The sequence below is a fragment of the Anopheles gambiae genome, chromosome 3 (genome assembly GCF_943734735.2).
Source record: "Anopheles gambiae chromosome 3, idAnoGambNW_F1_1, whole genome shotgun sequence".
NCBI classification, from domain to species: domain Eukaryota; kingdom Metazoa; phylum Arthropoda; class Insecta; order Diptera; family Culicidae; genus Anopheles; species Anopheles gambiae.
In genome coordinates, this window is record NC_064602.1 from 98,408,469 (window position 1) to 98,431,270 (window position 22,802).

Consider the following 22,802-nt stretch of genomic DNA (forward strand, 5'->3'; position numbering starts at 1 on the left):
CGTGTTTGTCAGCGGACGATAAAAAATGATCGAAAAGCTCTAGTTTTCTTTTAATGATACAAAATTAGAACGAAATAATTAGAATAAGTTGAAAACAAATGTGCAAAACAATATCCCGTAGAAATTTCATGACAAAATGTTGTAAATTTTGCAGACAAAAACTTTCGCCGACCATGGTGCAGGCGTCGACGTCAAAGACTGACAGTGAGGTTTGTTTATTTCCCACGGTTCCAAAAAACCGACGCGCTTTTACACCAGTTTACAAAAATTCAAACAATTTAGTGATGCTCGCGATTCAAACGCCTAATTCCGGTGGCATTCCAGACAAACTATGGCAGCCGCATTTTGTCGCCTTTGAGACCACGTGAGTAGCTTGGCGGAGTGGGATTTCATTGTGTATTTTCGTCAACTGTTCAATGTTGTTTTGCTCGCGACGTAGGATGGGAGAATTAACGATCGAACTGTATTGGAAACATGCCCCAAACACTTGCCGCAACTTTGCCGAACTAGCACGAAGAGGCTACTACAATGGGACGCAGTTTCATAGGATCATACGAGATTTCATGGTGCAAGGAGGCGACCCAACGGGAACCGGTCGGGGCGGTCAGTCAATCTACGGTGCCACGTTTGCGGACGAAATACATAGCGATTTGAAGCACACCGGTGCGGGCATTGTATCAATGGCAAACTCTGGCCCGGACACGAACGGGTCGCAGTTCTTCATCACCCTCGGTCCGACGCAGTGGCTGGACGGAAAGCACACCATCTTTGGGCGCATTCACACCGGCATGCAGGTGGTCAAACGAATAGGGCTGGTGGAGACGGATAAGAACGATCGGCCGGTAGAGCCAGTTAAAATTGTAAAGGGAAAGGTTGAAAAATACTAAAATAAATACGATCTTATCGAACTGTACCACGGTGTGTAATGGTGCTTCCGTTAAAACAATCGATTGGTGCGGTGTTTGATGCTGCCGCCTGCGCTCCGAACTGGCTGCGTACTTGAGTGGTGTTTACAAACAATGCTGTCGAGAAGGGACGCTGAACAGCTGACTGGAAATGTCAAAAGGGTCAGGCAGTAGCATATTTTTTGCATAGAAATCATTTATCTGTAGGTGTGTACAGCTGTAAATTTCGTCTCGTGCACGCTCGAGCTGCTGATAAGAGTGGGTTCATCAAACGATTGGTCTATCCCGCGCATCGAGCATGCTGTTTTACCATGTGAAAGAGGTGTTGTTAAAATTTTATCAAGATGATATTGCTCGTGTTATTGCTGCAGCCGTGTTAACTGTTGCCCTCGTTTGTACGCTTTATGTGAGGTAAGGAACGGGGCTCTGGTCTGGTAGCTTCCGTATCTTCTAAACTTCCTACTGTCTATAGCTACATCATCGGTCTGACGATTCTGCTGTTCTTCATCCATGGCTGTGCGGCGGCAGTGTTTGTACTTAATCACAAGGAAACCTTCGGACGATACATCCAACGAGCGAAGGATTTCATCGGATTCAAGGATTATGTAGGTCGCTCTTGATGACTGTGCGAAATAATTGGTCCGCTAATCTGACCGCCCTTGCTTCCAGGATGCATCCAATCGTCACGAATGCGATGTCTGCGGCAACGATCGATGCCCACGGCATAACCGGAACGTGCTGGTGCCGAAACCGTCGGCAGGCTTTTACATCGAGCAACCGCTAGACGACGCAATAGATAGATTCTTCACACACATACTGGACAGCTTCATCCGGAGCTGGTACAATCAGGTAACGCCAGACGAAGAGTTTCTGTACCATTTGAAGTCCACCCTGCGCGATGCGCTCTGCCGTTTGGTGCTGCGAGCCAAGGAAATAGATGCACCGGGAGTGATAATGAACCGCTTGCTGCCGACCGTATTCATACACTACGAAATCATTGCAAAAATGTTGCTCGTAGACCGCGTTCCCATGGACAAGCTGGCAAAAACGTTCGTTATCGACGAGTATCCCATCCATCCGGCGGTACTGAACCGTGGAGCCGAGATCAACTATCTGCGGGGCGTAGCGAAGGTGCTGATTCCGAGGCTTTTCACCGCAGAAAATACGAGCTGCAAGATTTTCTTCAACCTTATCAAGGAACTGTTGACATTCTGGGTGCTGTTACCCATCATGGACGTTATCGCGGATCCGAATCTGATCAATCTGCTTATCATAATTGCCACAGATAAGCGTGCGAAAGATGGCACTCGTAAGGTGGGCGATGCGGCGAAAGTACAGCATTGCGAGAAGGTAAAAATTTTGGATGATTTCGTTGGTCGCAGTTTGCGAAAGCTAGAATGTGGTGTGCCGCGAGATGTAACGGTTCCGCAGGAAATTCTTTGGGAAGATAAGGACAAACTGTACTACTTTATGCAATTTCTCATCAAGGAAGGATCTGTTGAATTGTTGCAATTTTATCTGGATGTAGGTAAGGCAAATCGAACGAACAGGTGTTATGAGAATGGTCAGTCTGGAAACGCATTTTGTGAAACAATTTCTTTATTTTTCATTACAGATAACTTGAATAAAGAATTGGAAGATCCTCACATCACTACCGACCCTACGAAGCTATCCTCGTTGCACCAGCAATCGGAGAAACTGCTTCAAAAGTACCAATCGATGGTAAAGGCAGTCGACAGTCAGTTTGATGGTGAAGACACCACGCCAGTCGGTACGCTGACGGAAGCACACGAGCGAGTACGGCTAAAGCTGGAAGAAAAGTGGTTCAAACAGTTTAGCAAAACGTCGGAATATTTCAGCCTCGTTTACGGAGGTCGTGAAATAAGGGAACCACACGATAAAAGGTACATGTAGGAGAAATTGAACGTTAGAGCGCTTTACAAGCGGTTTGTGTGTTTTGTAGGGGAAGCGATGGCACGAGTGGCAGTGGAACGAAACTAAGCACCAAATTCAAGGAAGTTATCCGGGGAGCCGTTGATGGTGCACCGATAGAAGCCACCGAGTCGCCCACGGTATGGGACGCACTGAACGATGTCCATCCAAGCAACAACATTTACAACTCCGTCACACAGAAGCTGCGCAAGGAGAAAGGCCAAAGCTTGGATGTTTTTATGAGCACTTTTATGCATTCCATTGAGCAAAGGTAAGGCGGTTTGATGGGTTTTGGGGCGCAAAATGAAATAACATCGCATTACTTATTCCAGTCCCGACATTGGAGAGGATGTTGTGCAGGAGAAGGAACCGGTTAAGAAGAAAACCAAAATCCCTGGCCAGAGCGTTGTGTTTGGGGATCTGTTCGAGCTGAAGAAGGCATCAAAAAATACTCACACTACAACACTGCTGTCGCACAGTGTCCGCGGACCGTCGCAATGTTTCGTTTACATTCGTACGTACACAGTTGGGTGGATTTCTCAACAGAACATAAGCTTTAAGATTATATTTGTATTGCAATTCTCCACAGTGGTGAAGGTACTCAATGCGCCCTTCCTAATCGTGCGGCTGGCGCTGGCGTTTTGTTGCGTTTCGCGCAAATCCGTCGACACGCTGATCAACTCCCTCACGGCGAAGCTGATTCGGGCTGGCCTGAAAGAAAGCCGTCTAGCGTTTCTCATCAATCTGCTACGGGAGCACGTATTTCTGCGGAAGCAACCGGAACCCACACCGGCCATGCTGCTGAAACGGCAGCAAGAGGCACGAAAGCGACTGGAGGACCTGCGGGGAGGGCTGGGCAATCTGGCCGATGTGCTGCAGTCGCCGGTGCTGAACAAACATCTAATGTATTGCCTGTTTGATATTCTGCTGGCGGAGATGTACCCGGAGTTTGACGAATCTCCGAGCGGCAAAGATTAGATGTACTTGTCCCTGTTTGAGGCTCTCTTGCACTACTGAATAAAAGTATGTGTTACGCTAAAATATTGTGCGCTTTCTTTCATTTCGGATCGTTGCCGGATGCTTCCCAACCGAGGCGTCTTTTTCTGATTGCTGTCGAAGGATATCGAATGCTACCGGCAGTAAGCAGGAAAAGACAAATCGGTCGAAAGACGGATGTGGTGATTACAACTAATCAAATCAGTACTTTGTAAGCAGCTCTAACTGTGTTTGCATTCCGTTGGGCGTTCGCTCAGTTGTGGCTCATTGACGTGTCATCCCCACAAGGCCATTAATTAACTCCTTCCACGTGCCGTCGATCACGCCTTGTTTTTACATTTGCAGCATGGTGTAGATCGTTTGCCTGCTTGTGGACTTCATTGCGTGTGCCATGTTTAAACCCTTCAATACAGTCCGGTCTATGTTCAGGGGCCGATCCTGCAAAGAGAGGAGCAGAATGCGAGAAATTCCTATAAAACTGTCACTCTGTGGAATCTTGAAGGAATGTGGTCAGCCCCGCTGCTAGTCAGCCAGTAGGGTTTGCGGGTGATAGAGCGCGTCATCTCTAGGGGACTGCTCGCGTCTAGAGCAGTCAGCAGTCGTCTCGCGGGATGGGCTGTTACTTTTACATTTACGACCATCGGTACACCCACAACAGCATAGGATTCCTTTAAATGTTATTGTTATGTCTAACGGGCGCACATAAACCACGGGCGAGGGTTGGGTATCGGGAGTCTGAAAGAGATGGGAAAATGGAGAAAGTTGGAAATTAGTTTGGGTGCACGAAGACTCCCGAAGAAGCGTGCATAGAAAAATGCATCTTAACGCTACTGGGAATGGTTCGAGATAATTTACGACCGCTTTTTACAGCACGGGCGGGACAGCTACTAAACAGGTTACATTCTCGTAAGTGGGGATATCGTAGTTGTTCGGTTGAATGATGAATGGTTGCAATAATCGAGAGTTGGTGCCATTTTGGGAGACACCCAGATGTAGCATTATACATTGTACATGGAGCACTTTAAACAATTTCTTTCCCTTGCACTAACTAAACATCAAACCATTCCAGAATGGTTCTTTGTAGTTTAACATATTGGAAAGATTTTAATTTACACCACCTCAAAATGATGGATCTTTCCATGGGATGTTTGAAGCAGGGAGCATGACAAGACGTACCCTGGTTGGCAGAAAAGCCATAAAAGCTAGATCTCAACCTGTGCTGATGGTTTTATGTATATTTAATGTACTTCAGCCTGCCTTTGGATATGCGGCGCTCGTGTAAGGGGAAGGCCCTAAAGCGGCACACGTAATGGTTCGTTGAATGACACCCAAATGGCCAAAAAAGGTTGGGTTCGGAAGGCGTCGTTCCTTGCGCAGGGCTACGTCTAATCTCTAGCCCCGACTTTGGGGAGAACGGACGGAAGGAGCTGATCTATTTCCTACCCAGCCTTCCCACAGCCCGGCCGAAGGGAATGTGTAAGCGATTATTGAATTTGATGATGATTGCTGTGGTGTTATGTGAGATAAATGAAGTCATTCGGTATTCGACCAACCCACCCCACCCAGTGAGCAGTGGGGATCACTTCCATTTGGTTCCATTCCTTCCATTTGGGGAATCTGTGCTCGGTGTTACGTTGCTGGTGGGTAATGGAACGCGATGAAAGGTGAGAACCAGCGAAAGGAAAGACACCGATTATAGACGTCCATCGTCACGCCGCTTGTGCCCGGCTTGCTTTGTGCGTTACCTTCGGAGGGTCCTCCATCGCCCAGAGGGAGCACACGACCGTACCCGGTTCTGTTTTATGTGTTGCCATGAAAAAGTATGTTTACACTGTGTTTTAATTTTAGGCAAACGCTGTGAGAAAATGGCTGCCTCAAGAGGGGCCGTGGCGGGCAGATCAACAAGTACGAAAAGGAGAATTTGAATTTTCGGACCTGCCTTTGATTTGATCGGTTCGAACACGATTCGATTTTGAGCTTCGATCCATTTATATCCCTTTGAGCGGGATCTGAGAAAGAAGCAATAGAACTCTGAATGCGTTTCGGCATTGCAAACCGTCATCGTTTGGTCGGGTGCCTAATTGTAGTTTACCGAAAGGTAAGCAGAACTCTGCAGCGAATTTTCCCATCAAGCCAACCCCGGTATCGGGATCAGTGAAATCTTCCTCTCCATGGTATCGCTCCTTTTTCTATCAATCACAAACTAATTCCGAGCTGTCAAATATAGTCGATCCCATCATGCGGAGGAATTGAACGCAGCCGACCGCCCGTCCGTCACAGTAGGCCCACGATGCCATGGATACTGGGTGAGCCGAATAGCCGAAATACCTTGACCAATAAACCTTCGTTTCTAGCGAACAGTGTGTCTTTGATTTCCGCCGAAAGATCAATCAACCGCACACAGCCGCTCGTTGAAGCGGCAGCGGTGGCGGCGGCGTCGGTGCATTTTATGTGTGTTTTCTGTTCTGTATTTGCCCGAGTGAACGGATTTTACGAGAGCTGTGTAACGAAGTCCCGGGCACTGGCTTTATACTGTCTAAGTCTCAGCAGTAGCGGAAGGTAAGCTTCGAATTTGATACCGAAAAACAATAAATTTATTATGACAAGTATTTGGATTGGTTTCGTAAAAAAAACGAGCAAATAAATGTCCAACGCTAAACAGTCTCTCCCACTTGGAAGGTGAAGGGCCTTAAAAACGCAATTTCGTTTGCAATTGAGCAGAAAGGATTCCCGTTTGGCAGAGTCAAAAAAAAAAAAAACACCAGCCCAAGCCAACTGAGCAAGATGAAGAAGATTCGCTATCGCTTTCGATTTCACCCCAAAAACACGCAGTGACTTCCAATTTTGTTCAGTGCTTTCTTGGATCTTACCGTGGCGGGTCGTGGAATTGGGGCTGAAGGCCGGTGCAAACGGCGAGAACAGCGAGTGAAGTAATTTATCATTTTTCACACATTGTGCTGCCGCGCTTCCTTCTCGCGGTTAGTGCGCGGCGGCCGTGCGATGAAATTGTGTGTTGATGGTGTTACTTTTGCGCCGTTCGTCCGTCCCGTCCCTAGCTAGCAGGCTTTGGGGTGGGAAGAGAAAGTGACTGGAGCTGGATGATTCTAACCTATCCTCCCTTCCAACCACAGACGTCGGATTTCGGCGAATTTGGGTTTTGGATTTGGACGGGCTTTGACTGTTTTCATGTTTTCGTCTTTGCCCGGGCCTTTGGATCGGTTGGACTGTATTTTTCCCGCAGCTCGCAAATAAAAAAAAATAAAAAGAACCGGCCAAAATCGTCGATCATCTTCGAAATGATTCGGCGTGCTTGGCTGAAACCACGGGGGTGATGGGAACAGCATGGTTGAATTTGAAAAATTATTCCATTTAATTTATCAACCACATCGGTAGGTGGATGGAGGAAGGAGAATGGCAGTTCTCTTTTGGCCCCCTTCTGCGATTCCCTCCCCACTTTACTCACTGTGGTGTTTTTCGGTCTTTTTATTTATGCTGAGATTTATTTGTCAGAGATTTGTGCCAAAAATGAGTGCGGGATGTTTTTTACATATGATTCGGCAGAATTCGCGTCTGTTTCATCATTGCCGGTTGGTTCGAGAAATGAAACACCCGAACGTCTAGGTTAAAAAAACGTTACAGTTGCGTGAGGCTAGGAGGGGAAAAAGTAATACTATTCTGTTCTTTTCTTTTTTCATTTTATTTATCTAGGGAACCCCAAGGAACTAGGAAGAATGTGAGAATATGCGAAAAGCGTGCCATTTTCCATCTCTCCCCTCTATCCTCCCTGTGCGCTTATGCGTGAGATCATTTTTCATGGCAACAGTCAGCCATTCAGCCAGTGCGGTTACGTGATGGGGAAGGAATTTTCCGATCCGGCACATGGAATCAAATAACAATCGACAAGAGAGGGTGCAGATGGTTCGCAGATTTGTTAATATAGCTTGCGGATTCCCTTTCGGATTGCTTATTGCAAACACACTCGCGGAACGCTCCTTTTGCCTCCGATGTCTTGAAATATTGCATGTTAATGACTATGGCTTGGACTGATTGTTTCGACTGAATATGTGAAAAGCATTCGGCCGAACGACGGTCTCCGGCCGTGCTTCACCGTCCTCCCATTACAACATTGTATGGCATTATGGTATGCTGTAATTGAATTGTAAGGCGCTCGCCTTTTCTACAATGCAAATTATTTAAGCGTTAATTTTTAATGATCTCCTTGTTCCATGCAAGGCCAAACAATTTCAAGCCGCCCACCTTGGTAGTGTGTTGCGTGTAGTGGGAAAACACTTCCTGATTCTAGCACTTCCTGCCGAGGGCCAATTGCAAGATTTGCTCTGCCCTGCCCGCCCTGTGCACCTCACATGCACCCGGGCCTATGGTGTGGTATTAAAATTATGGCATCTAATTATAAATCCTCACATCCGGCCGGCTTGCTGACACTGTCACCGTTGTTGCGCTGTGCAGAAGACGGGGATGAAATCGGGCAGATTTCTTTTTACCCTTTCAGCTGTAGTGCATAAGGGGAAAATTATTTTCATCATCACCTCGCACGGTGGAAAGTGAAGCTGCTGCGGCTTGCTTCTGCCTCACACATCTCGCTCGATCTCTTTCCATCAACGATTATCCACTCCCCAGGCAGAGAAGTGTTCGTAATGGGTTGGTGGAATTTAGATCCACTCGTTGCGGTGCGTATTTATACGCGCATTCGTGTCACATGCGTCCCGGTGCGTTGCGGTGTTACGCAAACGCGCAGCGTATGCGTTGCTGGTCGTGGTTTCTGCCAGCGTTTTGATACTACGCACCAGAGCGCCGTACGCCGCGGTGATCAGAAACGCGTTCCTTCCCCTTCCCGCAAGCGCGATGGCTCGCGACTCCCCCTCATCTTAATGAATGAAGTCCGGGGGTTTTGCAAATAGCGAAAGCATTGAGACTGCTTTTATTTTTATGAATGAAGTTTGTACATCGCTTCCCGTGAATGGTTAGAGGAAAAGTGTGAACCCCTTCGAGGTCGTGCGCAGAGCCAGCACGAGAGTGCTCTCGAGTGCAGCAGATTAATTGAAGGAAACAGAATTAGAACCGAGCGGGCACCGGGGTGCCGCTGCAACGGAGGCAAAGTCGGTGTCAAACGTCGACACCTGTCGGAAGCGCACTGCCGACACTTTGTAGAAAAGGTATTGACGGTGATCGGCTGCGGTACCGCATTTTTTTCCAGGAAGTATAGAATTCAGAGTAATAGAAAGGGGGAAAACTCAACGCATTACAAACACCCACGGGACATTCTCGTCATTTCTTTCTCGTCCGGCATTGCCCTTTGCAGGTGCTGACCGGTGGCAATTTACTTTCCCGATCAGCTTTACCGGATCAGTCCATTCATCGATTTTCCAGTGACCTTTGCCATCCCTCGTGGTAGGGTTGTTTGTGTGTGTGTGTTTTTTTTTGCAGCCGTACCTGGTGTGACTACAATGTACGGTGATCGGTGCGTGTGTTTCTATAGGTACTGGTCTCACCCCCCGTTAGACGTTTTAATTACATCATGTACGATGGTTTATCGGCTTTTGTGGGACTGGACCGGGTATAGGGGACACATGACTCCACGTGACACTTTTAACGCGTTTCCACTGGTAGACCGCGATCAATCGGTTCGTTTAAGCGGAGTAGTTCCGTTATGTGCATCCGGAAGAGGGATTGAAGTTTGACGTGGCATGTGTAGCATGAAAAATGAATTACTGTATTGTGAGTCCTCCGCAATGTTTTTTTTTTCTATACCAGGCCCAATTTTACTGTAGCTGCATTTGGGATAAAATTGTTCATGTGGGCGGGTGCATTGGATCATCGGAATCTTTTGTAAGCGGAACTGCACCCATTTCTCGCACACACACACACTCGCCTCTGTCCGTAACACGTGGCACTAAAGCGCTCATCAGCTGCAGTCGATTATCGGCTGGAGTTCGCCTTGCATCCCACGGGTCAGAAACTCAATTTCATCGAGCGCTTTGAAGCTCGTTTTTAATTAAACACAAATAGCGTCCCGTCGGGGGTGCATGGTGTGAGGATATGAAAATGATTGCCACGTGCTCGCACGGCCCCTGCGGGAGAGGGTACATGCTCACGGAAGCCAGAACACTACATTGTACTACTATCGGCGAACCGATAAACGTTTTTTGCAGTGCAAAAAAAAAGAAAGAAAGATGAAAAATGCACAAATGCACAGTCGAGAAAGGCAAATAAAAGCGTGCGCAAGTAAATCGAAGTGCGTGGACAAAATAATTGCCGCAAAAGCTGAGGCGGAACAAAGAGAAACTTGAAATGATTTTCATCAGCAGTTTTCAAGCCGCTCGTTTTTGTCTGTTGTTTGTTGGCCCAACAGACGGATACGTCGCTTCGCCGTTTCATTTTTCCTGCCAATGAGGGCGTTGCTGTTTTCGACACGAGTGATTGCATTCCCTTTCTGCTCGCAAAACTTAAAAATTGATTGTCCTTGAAAAGAGCGACGAAAAATGAATGACAGTGAAAGAGCGCGAGAGAGCAAGAGAGCGAGAGTGATGGGGAGAGAGATGGGGCGAGAGAGTGCGAGAGAGGGCGAGTGGAACATATGTCCCCGTGCTTTTCCCCGAAATCGCTGCCCGGGAAACATGAAGCGTGGTAATTTCGTGGAAAATGCAATTTAATCAAAATTAGTATTGTATTCATTTCATGCGGCGTCTGGATCGTGTTCGTTTCGGGTTGATGGGATCACTTTTATGCGTTCGAGCTCTCGAACATCATCATCATCATCATCATCATCATCATCATCAGCAGCAGCATGGTTGCAGAAGTTTGCGCGTAGTGGGTTTTACATTCAACGGGGGACAAACGGAAACAAACGAGAAAAGTGCAGGTTCCAGGTAGCGGTATCTCACACAAAATGAGTAATATGTGTGTACATGTCCGTTTCCGTTTATGACAGCCGGTGTATACCTTCTGTTGACTGCTTTCTTCACCATAAAAGTGACACCATTTTGTGGTTAAATGGTGCGGTTAAAATTTGTGCTCTCCATACTACCGGTGTCGTTACGCGTGTGTGTGTGTATGTGTGTGTGTGTGTGTGTTCCGGAGGGAGTTGCAAAAATACGCATATGAACCATGCTTTGCCAAGGCGAAAGATGGGCCGGTTATGTCGAAAGCATTGAACCGGCTGGCATAGGGTGCTGCCGACCGTAAATTTACAGTTCAAATGTTTGCGACCTTTTTAATAAGAATATTATTCATGACACAGATGTGAGCCAGTCCGCTGTCAACGGCAGGAAGCGGCTCTCATCACCTACGAGCGCTGGCTTTACCCGTCTGACAGGAGATTTGGGTGCGATGAGAACCTAACCTTCCGAATTCCTCTACATCAATGGTAATGGCATTGAAATACGTATCCGATTTATTCTATGTCGGGTGATAATTATTATACTGTGAGAACGTATGAGCAATCATGACGCAAATACCATTTTATGAAGCAAACATGAAAAGTAAGCTTTTCCATCCAATGGAAGCAAAAATCTTCATATACGCTCTTAAATTGGTTACGCTTTGCAGCACATTTATTTCATTTCTTCATTACACTATCATGTGACTTTTGCCGGTACGCCAGTCCATTGCAAAAACATGTGATGCTTATTATTCACCCTTCTGATGGCAAAAGTTTAGCAGTAAGTAAAGTGAGCTAACATGAGCTTCGCAGCGCAAGGAAGCAAACCGGGGACAATTTCTTCATCCTTACTCCTGTTTCCACAACAACAGCACGCGGGAATGGGACATGGCGTGGAATGGCGTGGAAATGTATGCCGGGAAGGTTTAATAAAACTTACACACTTTATCGCAGTGTCGAGCTTGCGTCGAGTGACATGATCGGAGTTCTCATTCTTCTGCTGTGACTTCCGCTTCGTTCGCAGTGGCAGAAGCAGCAGCAGCAGCAGCAGCAGCAGCGTATAGGAAACTGGTGCACAATCGTGACGAGAATTTTGCTGTCGTATTCGAGCCAAGTACACCAAAGCGGGAAAGTGGAAGTCTGTAGGCTGAGCGTACACTTTTCTGGTGCTCTGGAAAACAAAACGACAAAAGCAGACAAAACAAATCAGTTGGAAAATTAACATCATTTTTCGCATTTCCCTCTGGTAGTGGTGGTAAAGAGGGAAGAGGTTGGGTGTAAAACTTGCACGGTTGGAGTGCTGTACAAGCATCGTACGTGCGTAGTCGGATCTCGAGAAAAAAAACAACTTCAAACTGTAAAAGTCAAGTAGAAGCAAACTAGCAGCAGTGTATGTGTGGGTGTGTGTGTGTCAAAGCACAACGTAGCAATGCCGATTACAATGCAATGCCGAACTTGTGCTTCTGATGTGCCGCTCCGCGCGGTAGTTCGCTGTAGCAAGGGCTGGGAAAACTATCAACATTTTTGCTCTCAGATAGCTTTATGATGATCACAGTGTGGCAAAGTTTCTTAATCACTTGTGCGGGAAGGCTGGGAGGAAAATTGCAGTGTTGCAGTGCACCCGAGCGTAAAGCTTCCAAACCTCTCAAGTCAGTTTGTGTGCACTTCTGTTGCTTAGCGGTCTCTTAAAGCAACGTTGTATACAGCTCGAGTTTCAGTGTGGCAGTAAACCATCGCCTGCGTAAAAGATTCAGCACCGTCTTTCGATTCCTTTCGCTTGTAATTCGACGAATCGAAACTAATTGCCACGCTGGCACGCCGTCCGTGAACGGCGAGCAATCATAAAACAACATAACGCCTAATGGCCCCATCGCGGTATTACACACACACACACACACACACACTGGGTCTTTGCTAAACGACACTTTGGCTGCATCCCCAAACACACCATTTTAAACTAATCTCCAGCACTTCGTCCGACGTCCGAGTCTATTAATTCATGGAATTAGTAGCGTGCGCTAATTTAGCATTTTCCCAAAGTTGGCGGATGCGAATGTCCGGTTACATGGGCGATTAGATGAGGGAATTAAGAAGAAAAAGAAGCGGAAAGGAGAAGGAAGTTTAGGAAAACGATCCACCGACCGCTCGGTCGGTCCACCTGTTGAACATTTGTCACCAACGAGAAGGAAGAAGCACATGCCGGTAGCCGGTATAGGGGCAGCGCGAACATTTTGGAATCCTTCGTTGGCCCACGCGCTCGCGCTCGTCCTCTCTCTTTCTCTCTCTCTGTCTATCTCCTTCCCTCTGCGTCTACTGTCCGTGGCCAAATTCCTAAACGTTCTCCAACAGCTCGTACGTACTAATGTTTATCAAAATAAATTAGCATGTTATGAATAGCTTGGACATGTCATTTCTCGTGTACCGCTCCGGATGTGCTCTCCGTACCATCCGGGTGCGCGCGTTTTGTATGTATACTGTTGTGTTGCCGTTGCGTTGTGTGCTTCCCGGCTTTTTTTTTGCAACATCCCACCAGGGGTTTGGTCGAGCTGCTCTCCTCGGCACTCCAGATGGTTCCCCGAGCCGTGTGGAGAGCGGAGCTAGGGCAGCGGAAGCTGGCCGGGCGTTTGATTGTATGTTGAAACGTTTCATCTCACAACAACACATTGGGAACGATTTTATGGTAGATTGGTACATTCATCCATTCTCCGTGGTTACCCGAGGGGATCGGCGAGGCAATCATTTAAAAGTGTACCGAAACGGAGAGAAAATGAAAAAAAAGCAAAGCAAAGCATTCTCAAAATTAAACAATGGACCAAAAATAACGCTCATAATTATTAATCTTTTCGCGGAATGGATTCGGCTGCCCGGTACGCTTGTCGTGTGCCGCTCGGGGTGGTGTGCGTTGTTTAAATAATTGTTTTCTCTCAAATTTCCTCCAAACATTGTACCGGTTTGCGGACCAACACCCAAACGACCATCCTCAGCGGGTCGGCACTTGATGGATCATAACGCTTGCTGAAGCACACTGGTGTGGTCGTTTCCTTTTGTCTCGTGGAAGCGAAACTGTAGCCATGAACGATTCTGACACGGTTCTGGCAAGATGGAAACCAGCCAATTCTTCAAAAAAGAAAAACAAACCCGTAAAAACCAGGTGCACACAGACCTCTGCGCCACTTTGCTGCTGGCCATCGCTCAACTTGGACTAAAACAATAAACAATCCTATTGTTCGCACTTAATTTCATCGAATTCGACCGCACGGGACTGGCCAAGGGGGTCGCGGTGGTCGGTGTCCGCAATGGAGACGCATGGTTGTTTGTTTTTTAATTAATCCAACCGTTCCGGGGGGCAATTAATTAGCACACTATCCACACACACACACACACCCGGACGCATGGGGACTTCCAAGTGAGCAAACTCGAGGCTAGTGGGGTGCGCAATATGGTAGATTTCATTGCCACAAACACACGCACGTACACGCACGACCCAACCCAGGACGGTTGCCGTAAGTGAATTCCTTGTACGGTTAACGACGGTCACGTAAGTATGTGGGAAGAAGTTTCGTGTGGTTTTGCGAGGATGCAAGTGACAATGTGGGGTAGAGATAGAGAGAAAGAGAGCTGCTAACTTTCTACATTAAGGCGTGGAAGGTTGGTGTTGGTTCTGGGGCTAATTAATGTATCTCTGCCGCTGTTTGGGGTCGGCTGCTTAGTAGAGAACGGACGCTCAGTCAGTCCAGCAACGTCGTATCATCTAGTGAAGTAGATCTGATTCAATGGGAACGGATTTTATCCCGATGAAGTTCCTCTAAATACGGCCGTAGCAAATCAATAGTACAACCACAATCATCGGACGACGAATTCCAGGAAGAAAGCAGCTAGCGGGGGTAGAGTTGGTCACGTCGAGTTCAAGAATCAGCGAGAGTACGGTCATCTGCTCGATAGTCATTGACCGTGCTCGGCTTGGAAGGATCGTATCGAAGGCCACATTGACGAAGATGAAGGTGGTGATGGGCCACTTGGGACACTTAACTCATTGCAAGAAGTGGTCAAATGCATTCTTCCAGAGCTACCCTGATTATTCTGCTCACAGCATAGCGGAGTGTCTCAATTGCACCGATAGTCGATGCAAGTGTTGGCCGTGTTGGCATAAAACGGAAGACGGAAAAACGGTTACCATTACGTTCGTCCTTCCGGGTGGAGCATGGGTGGATTTTCATGGAGACAATCGTGAAGACAGTAACATCACGTAGCAAGTCATGCCTGGAGTGGGGTTGGGAGGGGTTCGATTCTCATGTGAATCTTTGTTGGCAGCATGCCACGAGCGACGCAACGAGAGGCTTGAGCTAGTTGTACGACATTGATTTTCAACCCGAGTCGATGTGGCTGAACGGTACTTGTTGACAAACCTATGTATGAAGTTGTCACGCTTAATACAATTAATGTGATCCTATCTTGGTGTAGGGAATTGATTCTTAAAGGCGACAAGCCGTTGCATAGATCCAGCCCATTCTCTCGCTCGGCTCAGGAAAAATGTCTCCGTTTCCCGAAAAATCCGCATTGCAGTAGACGTTCTAGAATGAAGGCAATGGCGCAACATGAAGATACTCGCTATTGAAGTGTTTCCCGGCGCTTCATTACAACAATGGCGCGTGGAAAAGCGTCGCTAGTCGATCGATCTAATTAGGTTTCATTTTGGAAAACGTTTAGCATACAAATGAAGTGAACCGTTTTTCATAGCGCCAGGATGGAGGGTTGTTTTTTAAAGCATCCCTTGTTGCCGCTCGTGGAGCCTTCTAATGACAGCGCAAAACATCAAAGCCAAACACACTCGCACCGCGTAACAGGTTCCGTGCCGATGAAGTTGGAAGTTGTGATTTGGAAAGTTTTCAATTGCATATTTTAAAACCGCTTTTCCGACGCAAATGTGAGGAACCGGGGAAAGAAATTTAAGGATCTCGTGCATATTAAAATGCTATGCTGTGTGTTTGTGTGTGGAAAGGGAAAAATATGACTAAAGTTTTGTAGAATATGAGAGAAACGAATATTTAAAAGCCTGTTGAAGGCACACAAAAAGTCGTACGAACAAATTAAATTTATTACAAAACCAAACGCTTGCAGGAGAGTGTAATATTCCATTTTCAGTAAAGCACGCGCCGGGCTGGCTAGTACGCTGCCAACAACAACGGAATCTTTAAACGAACGTCAGGTTTGGCGATGGAAAGCAGATTGCTTTATTGAGCGGAATAAAAAAAAGCTGACCTCCATACCACCGAATGCCCATCACCCCCCGATCCGGGGGCTGACGATGTGTAAATGACGTGATAATGCTGCCCAAGCTTTTCCAACCCCGAGAACGATGGACGGACGGGCTAATTTTTCAGTGTCATGCCCTGGTCAGTCAATAAATTGCTCTCTCTCGCTCTCCTGTCCCGGGTTCAACCGCTCCGCTTGTCCCGAGCTACCTGGGCAAATGAGCATGCATAGGATCATGCACGTGTGTGAGTGTGTGACTGTGCTTGTGGATTTTCCAGCTTAATTAACGCTCAACAGCAGACAAATCTTGCCCTGAAGTGGTGGCCTGTGTGCGCGTGTGCACGTTCGTGCAGCTCACCGCCGTACCAGATGGGTAGCCACATTTTCGACGCGCGGCGAAAAGGAAACCACCGAGCCACTGGCACGATCTTTGTGGGGCAATGTGGGCGGCTTCTCGTTTGGCCCCGCGTGAACCTTTTGCGGAGTGTGTGCGTCACTTTCCCGTTGCTCTTTTCGGGACATGGGACAAAAAAAGGCAACACGGAAACTTTGATGCTCCATGGGAAAACATTTGCGGCCAGCAGCACCAGCAGCAGCAGCAGCAGCAGCACAGTGACGAATTCCGCTGGTACGCTATTAATTATCACACCTAGCAGGGTAAGCGTAGGGACAGAAATGTTCCCTCCGGGTTTGTGGAACTGCGGCATACCGACAAGGAACAAGTATGAACGTCGGAGCGAATGTTCTGATTGTTTGTGGTATAAATAGCTGGCTGGTAGCTCGCATCGCTCTCGAAGACCGAGGGTGGGAGGCCAAACTGGTCGGAAGATCAACCGCGAACGCCAGTGAGATGAGCCTTCTTTGGGGTTCATCGGCATGATAACCGCCCGCCTCCTATAGGAAGTAGCACTTCCGTAGCATTTGCTGTCTTGCCAGTGGGCCCACTCATCAATGCCACAGCAGCGATGTCACAAGGTGGTGGGAGTAAGGCCCACGGAGGGGACGCAAGGGAGGAAAAAATAAACCATCCGATAGGGGCAATCTCTCACTGCTTGCGTTCGGGCAAATCTCCGCTTTGGTTGGTGATGTGTTGCTGCTGTAGATAATTTATGATACCACACATATATCTTACGTCGAGTGTGTCCGCGCTCAATGATTTTTTCCCCCGTCCCCGCACGTTGGCAGCGGTGGATTGCTTCGGGGGGAGAGGTAAACTGGTTGAAAAATAAAGCGTTTACACGCGGACTGCTGGTCCCGTCGGTGCGGTCAGAGATGATTCCACACCTGTTTTATGAACAGTTTTCATTTCCATTCCCTCTTCATGTTCCCGATTTTCATGGCTGTATTGCGTTGAGGGTGACGCACCGTGTATCGTAATCGTGCTTGTTCTTGTTGTTTTGCTTTAGTTCAACATTCAGCTTAAAGCGTATTTAATAATAAAAAAAATCGAACAACATGAAAACCCTTTCTGATCCAACCGAAAACAGCTCCCTCATCTTTCGAAACCTCACCTCCGGGCAGGCTGTTGGCTGCTTCTTCCCCGCACAGCGCATCAACGCATCTCCCGGAAGAGTGCGTGTGCGTGCGTGAACGTCATAAACAAAATTTATCACACCGAGTCTCATCCTCGCTTTCCACTCGGCAGCTGCACTTTCCAGACCCAATTTCCCAATGACATAGGGGCGCGTGCCACTGGGCGTCGGGTGCCTGAGCCGCCGGAAGGTGCATTGCCTAGCCCGCCGAAAACAGGGCTGTTTTTTTTTTGCTTTTCCATTTCGGCAGTCAATTTTTGTCCCGTATGCTTTTCTCGCCTCGCGCGCTAGGGTTTGTTGCTCTCAGTCGGGGAAATTGAAGAGTTATGGTGTTAATTCTTTCCGCTCGTCAAATTCAAATCACTATAAATCTAATCTGGATCTTTTCCATATCTTTTCTCTCGCCGCCGCCGCCGTGGCATGTGGAAGATGAAGGGATAAAGTTTTTTGGTTTATATCTATGTGAGTGCTTTCCAACACAAGGTTTTCCCACAGCACAGCACAGGGGGAGCAGAGTGTCCGGTACGGCCAATCTTGTGCGCCCGATCCGTGTCGTATGTGTCGTTGACATCCTGCGAGCGAGTAAAAGAGTTAGGACGGTACGGCTCAGTTTTACGAGGTGCCTACAGTGATTTCATTTTTGTTTCTCCGGATTGCTCGGCTAGCGGTGAGTGTGTATGTGTGTGTGTGTGTGTGTGTGTGGTATGTGTGTTTATGAAAGTTCATTCAAAATAACATCCCCGGAGCGTCGGTTGTGGTTTACGGAATGGTTGAACGATTGCGCTACGGGTTGCTCAGAAAAGCATTCCGAAATCAAATTTAGATTGTATCACGATAGTAAAGATGAAGAGTTTATTGCTCCACTAAATGGCTGCTCGCGGCAAACGTTGCTGTCTGCAGCATTACGTAGTCGTATGAATGTGAGAGTGGGCTTGCCGACTGTTGATTATGATTTTAGATCCAAACTGCTTAACTACTCATTCGCCAATTCATTCCATCACAGTTCGCTACGCTCTCTATAAAGCACTGCTGGTGCTGCTTGTTGAGCATCATATACTGTTGAAGAAAAAAGTGCAAATTTCCTACGCAAACTTTCGTTTCGGTACTGTGGGGGGTGAATTTTCCCTCCAAAGGCATTTAGCGTACGAACTAGGGCAAAGTCGCACTAAATGCCGAAAGCAAACAAAAAAATGGACTCCCCATAAAACCAACGCCGGCAACGAGGGGAGCCAGAAAAGATGAGGAAAAATCTCGCAATTTCGGGTCGGATGCTGGAGTGCTCTTAAACTTTTTTTTATATGTTCAGCTTAGGCACGACAGTAAAACGATGCTCATTTTTGGCGCGCTGTCAGTTATTGCTTTACACATTCGTACATGATTTATATGGCGATGAATTTATCGGGCAAACGATACCCAAACACGGGAACAACTTCATGGCCAATAATAATGCAAACGATCATCGTAAGGCGAGCTTAAACATTTACGAATGATAGCAGAAATTATGGCAGGCATTTAAAACAAGTTGTATAATGATTGATGGCATGTCTTTTTTTACTCAAATTGACCTATGCTAGTAAAACATTTAAAATTTGGTGAAAGGTGTCAAGGCACCTTAAATGTTTATCAGCTCACTTTCTAGATTTTTTTAGATTTCTTAAATCTTCCTGTAAGTGAACATATGTTCATCACGCTCCTTTGTAATATCTGCCCCAATCAAAGTTACAACAATTAATCTCCCGCCAGATCATAAACAAGTCTGCAACGAGTTCTTTGTTTCTGATTGCTCACAATAAATAAGAAACTGTACACACTTTGTACTCGTGTCACTATTTTCGATTCAAACTCACTCCCACCTGATGTGACCCGGTGCCGTATGTCACATTCAAAAATAATGTCGGTAAAATATGTCTTTCTAAGTACCTCACACGCATGGTTGCGGTTGAACATGAACACGAAGAAAAAGAAGGAAAAAAGAAAACCCATTCCTTTGGATCATAAATTTCGACCCTCCTTCTCTTTCATTGTCGTACGCGGGCCTCAACACGCGAGAGCGGATAATCTTTCACTTAGAGAATTAATCTCAATTGTTGCGTGGCAGCACACCCTTTTCGTCATAAATTTCGTTGAATTTCGCATAAATCTAATTCAACTGTGCCGCGATCGGGAGGGAAATGAAAGCAAGCAGAACGAGAGAACAAGAGCTGAGGGCAGGAGAAACAAAGAACATTCATTACCATCCCGCCGACTCCCAAGCTAGTGATCAGCGGAGATGATCGTTCAAGAGGCCGCCCGGCACAAGTGGCTTCTGGTCGTCGAGCTAGAATTCGATTCAAATATCTTTTCCACCGCACACTGCACAGGCCTAGCCCGAGCACGTTGTACGGTAACAGTTTAAGGCTTGGCCACAGAAAACTGCTTCCCTTTGAACAGGGGGATTAGGAATGTGTGGTGTAAGTTAGCGCCACACAAGGGAGGAAGCGGATGGCAAGCGGACGGTACACGGTACGGCGTGTATCTTGTGCTTCAGTAAAAATAGCCCCGGCAAACAAACACCCCGCCCCAAAGACGTCGTACCGGACGAGCGAGCGCGCGCTCGCGGCTTGGTGTAGGGATCGCGCATACTGAAAACATTAAGACGCGTAAAATTATCGTAAGGAAAACAAAGGAAAATCTCCCACAACAGAGGGAATCTTCAGCGTGTGTTCGGGTGGCTGTCGAATGCTGACGGTGCGCGTTCCGCGTCGTCTCACCAACACAGCGGCAGCGGGACCGGCGTACGCGTTGATCAACACCGAACGGCAAACAGGGCAACCGTCCATTGATCTCTCGGATCGTTCACGGATCGGGGAGGAGAGCCCGGGATGGGCAAGGTGTCGGTGTCGAGTACTATTAATATTTTGTGTAATGCTAAAAATAATAACATACATTTATATCTCGCTTTCTTGTTGCTTTCTATCGTTGCCGGGTTCGCCTTTGTTTTTTTCCCCTGCGATCGCGGTGGCGATCGCGAGAAAACCATATTTATGTTGGGCATGCCGTGCGTGCGTATGATGCGGTGGCGTCCATTGGTTCTTGGGGCAGCACAAAGAAATTGAATGTTTACCAACCATTTCTGGTAGGGGTTTTCCCTCTGTGTGTCGATGTAAATTGGTAAGGCTGGTTTAAAGATTGCAATCCGTAGCTGATCACTGGTACACTGCTCGTGTATTATTTCCAATTGCTAACAGCTCTTTCTGGGGTATATTTTTTGTTTCTTCTGCGTTTGTCTTTGATTCCTGTTCGACTTGTCTAGGTCACTTTAGCTTCGGTATGACCTGATTTGCGGGTGGTCGTGCTGTCGTGATTGCGTGATGTTAAATGCATAAAACGATGGAAGCGGGAATTGTTCTGTTGCTTGTTGCTGTTGGCTGACATGCACGCACGGATGCTATTTATTATTGCAGCAGCAATCGTCCAACACCACTGCAGTGGTGGGTGACGCACGCAAGACAGATAGTAAATTTTAATTATTTGTAAAGAATTTAAATTGCTTCGGAAGCATCCGAAAAATGTGCCCGTCTTGGTGAGCGCGCGCGCGCTCGCGCCGGCAGATTCAAAGTATTTTTCATCCATACCGTGCTGTCATGTTTGGGCATTTAATGGCGACTGGGCTTCTGGCGGGGAATCGGACGGGCTAGCGGGAACTAGCTCTCCACGGGGACGGTACATAACCAAGACAAATGATTTCGCTTCTCGAATTTCAATCTAGCGGTACAGTGCGCCGTGTACTGGTCTAACGACACAGCAGCACACACGCGTGTATTCCTGCTTTATGTAAATGGACCACCCCCGAGGTGGAGCTGCACGCGGTGGATCATTAAACATAGCGAAAGACTAAGCGAAGATCCCGAATTGCCGCTGTCACATTCATTTGCGCGAGTGAGGGCGTATGCTGACGAGGGAACGGCGTTTGATGGATCCACCTTCGCTCGACCGCGGCGGTTGCGGTTGCGGAAGAGTACGAACGATCGGCGGGAGGGGAAGGATGACGACTATGGGAATCGTAAATTTGTCAGACAGGCCGTCCGGTGCCACACCACGGGACCGCCCTGCTGAGACCAAGCCGAACGTAAGGCAATGGGACGGAAGCACATTATCAATTGAAATTAATGAACTTGTACCCGGGCAGGCGCTGCCATGCCGGTACAGTCTTCGATGGATTCCGATGCTAAATGATGTATGCGCTCGAGGATGACTCCATTACATTGCGGTCTATCCATCCGGATGGGCGGCAACTGCATACACCCACCGGAATCTGCAGTGACGTTTTTTGGCCTGATTTCCCATAAGCATTGGAGTCGCGCGCGTTCCGTGCTTTTTTATGCGCTACGTGCAGAAATTATGTTTGCCTTGACGATGTCATCGGAATTGAAACGAATGGACGCAATTACCGGACGTGATTCGCTTTGCCGGCGGTGGAAAACTGCCAAATCGGCGTACAAATTAGATTGTTTTCGTGCAATCCATCCAACTCTCCGGCTCGGCCCGAAAAAAAAAGGCTGATTATGTTCGGCGAAAGTGGGTCGTGAAACGTTGTTAATGACGTTATAAAGAAAGCCGTGCTGGAAGATCTTCCCACTGGCGTGACGAAGGAGGGACGTTTTCCATCATGGGACAACCGGAAGCGTCGCTCGAAGTCAAAGCTCGCTAAAAGAAACGGGGTCAGTAAACCGATCGGGCGAAGAAGGACATCCACCTCGGCAAACTGTGCTGAACCGTGAATTGTGTCATCGGATACGACGGTTCGAAACGGCGCACTGCTCCTGCTACGCGCTCGATTTACGGCTTGTTGGTGGAGGGATGCGATGGATTGTCGTAAATTTCCTTCCTGATCGTGCCCCAGACGAGGAGAGGGCAGAGAGCGGAGAGAAGTGTTTCAGAGAGTATTTTCACTCCATTACTCGCGGTTAGCTGTGCAGTGTACGTTTGTTTTTCCGGTGTTTTGATCAACTCTGGCAGCGACGGTGTTTAATGGACTTTCAATATCGATGCTCTGCATTCCCGGGCAAATCACTTCCTGACAGCAAGTGCGAGTGCGATGCATTTGATGGGAAAGTGCCGGAGAAGGGGGAAAAATCACAACACAAATAGAAGGATAAATTTAATGACCCATTTGTCATCGGGACAGCGGGCGCAGGAGGGCGTCCATCGTATCGACTGAATCAGGCGCTAGGCTATAAGCGGAAAATAAAACTCCTCGGTGAGATGAGCGCATCTTGTTTTCCTTCATCGACTAGGGAACGGTGA

The 22,802-nt window shown here is 47.5% G+C and overlaps 2 protein-coding genes and 1 long non-coding RNA gene across 3 annotated transcripts in view; 2 read left to right on the top strand and 1 right to left on the bottom strand.

Annotated features, from left to right (window-relative positions):
* The first annotated feature begins 195 nt into the window (after positions 1 to 195).
* Positions 196 to 913, top strand: LOC4577663 (peptidyl-prolyl cis-trans isomerase-like 1). Its single transcript, XM_001238261.2, has 2 exons — positions 196 to 364; positions 440 to 913. The coding sequence occupies exons 1-2, from the start codon at positions 285 to 287 to the stop codon at positions 885 to 887; spliced, it is 528 nt and encodes a 175-aa protein (XP_001238262.1). The 5' UTR covers positions 196 to 284; the 3' UTR covers positions 888 to 913.
* A 110-nt stretch (positions 914 to 1,023) lies between these two features.
* On the top strand, positions 1,024 to 3,878 carry LOC1280336 (sorting nexin-14). The gene is made up of 7 exons (XM_061655729.1): positions 1,024 to 1,316; positions 1,378 to 1,510; positions 1,575 to 2,433; positions 2,521 to 2,809; positions 2,869 to 3,108; positions 3,170 to 3,351; positions 3,427 to 3,878. The coding sequence occupies exons 1-7, from the start codon at positions 1,204 to 1,206 to the stop codon at positions 3,813 to 3,815; spliced, it is 2,205 nt and encodes a 734-aa protein (XP_061511713.1). The 5' UTR covers positions 1,024 to 1,203; the 3' UTR covers positions 3,816 to 3,878.
* Positions 3,879 to 3,993: 115 nt separating this feature from the next.
* The window catches only part of LOC133392988 (uncharacterized), a 35,423-nt gene continuing 16,614 nt past the window's right edge, over positions 3,994 to 22,802 (bottom strand). The window contains exons 3-4 of the long non-coding RNA XR_009765945.1: positions 11,672 to 11,902; positions 3,994 to 4,568 (exon numbers count right to left, since the gene is read on the bottom strand). This is a non-coding gene — a long non-coding RNA (uncharacterized LOC133392988). The remainder of the gene's footprint in view (positions 4,569 to 11,671; positions 11,903 to 22,802) is intronic.

What these genes read in the sequence shown, in the direction of transcription:
- LOC4577663 (XM_001238261.2), top strand. Translation starts at nt 285, where the DNA reads ATGCTCGCGATTCAAACGCCTAATTCCGGTGGCATTCCAGACAAACTA. An exon ending in TTTGTCGCCTTTGAGACCAC is followed by an intron (nt 365 to 439) that starts GTGAGTAGCTTG and finishes CTCGCGACGTAG; the next exon opens with GATGGGAGAATTAACGATCG.
- LOC1280336 (XM_061655729.1), top strand. Translation starts at nt 1,204, where the DNA reads ATGCTGTTTTACCATGTGAAAGAGGTGTTGTTAAAATTTTATCAAGAT. An exon ending in GCAATTTTATCTGGATGTAG is followed by an intron (nt 2,434 to 2,520) that starts GTAAGGCAAATC and finishes TTTTCATTACAG; the next exon opens with ATAACTTGAATAAAGAATTG. An exon ending in ATGCATTCCATTGAGCAAAG is followed by an intron (nt 3,109 to 3,169) that starts GTAAGGCGGTTT and finishes TACTTATTCCAG; the next exon opens with TCCCGACATTGGAGAGGATG.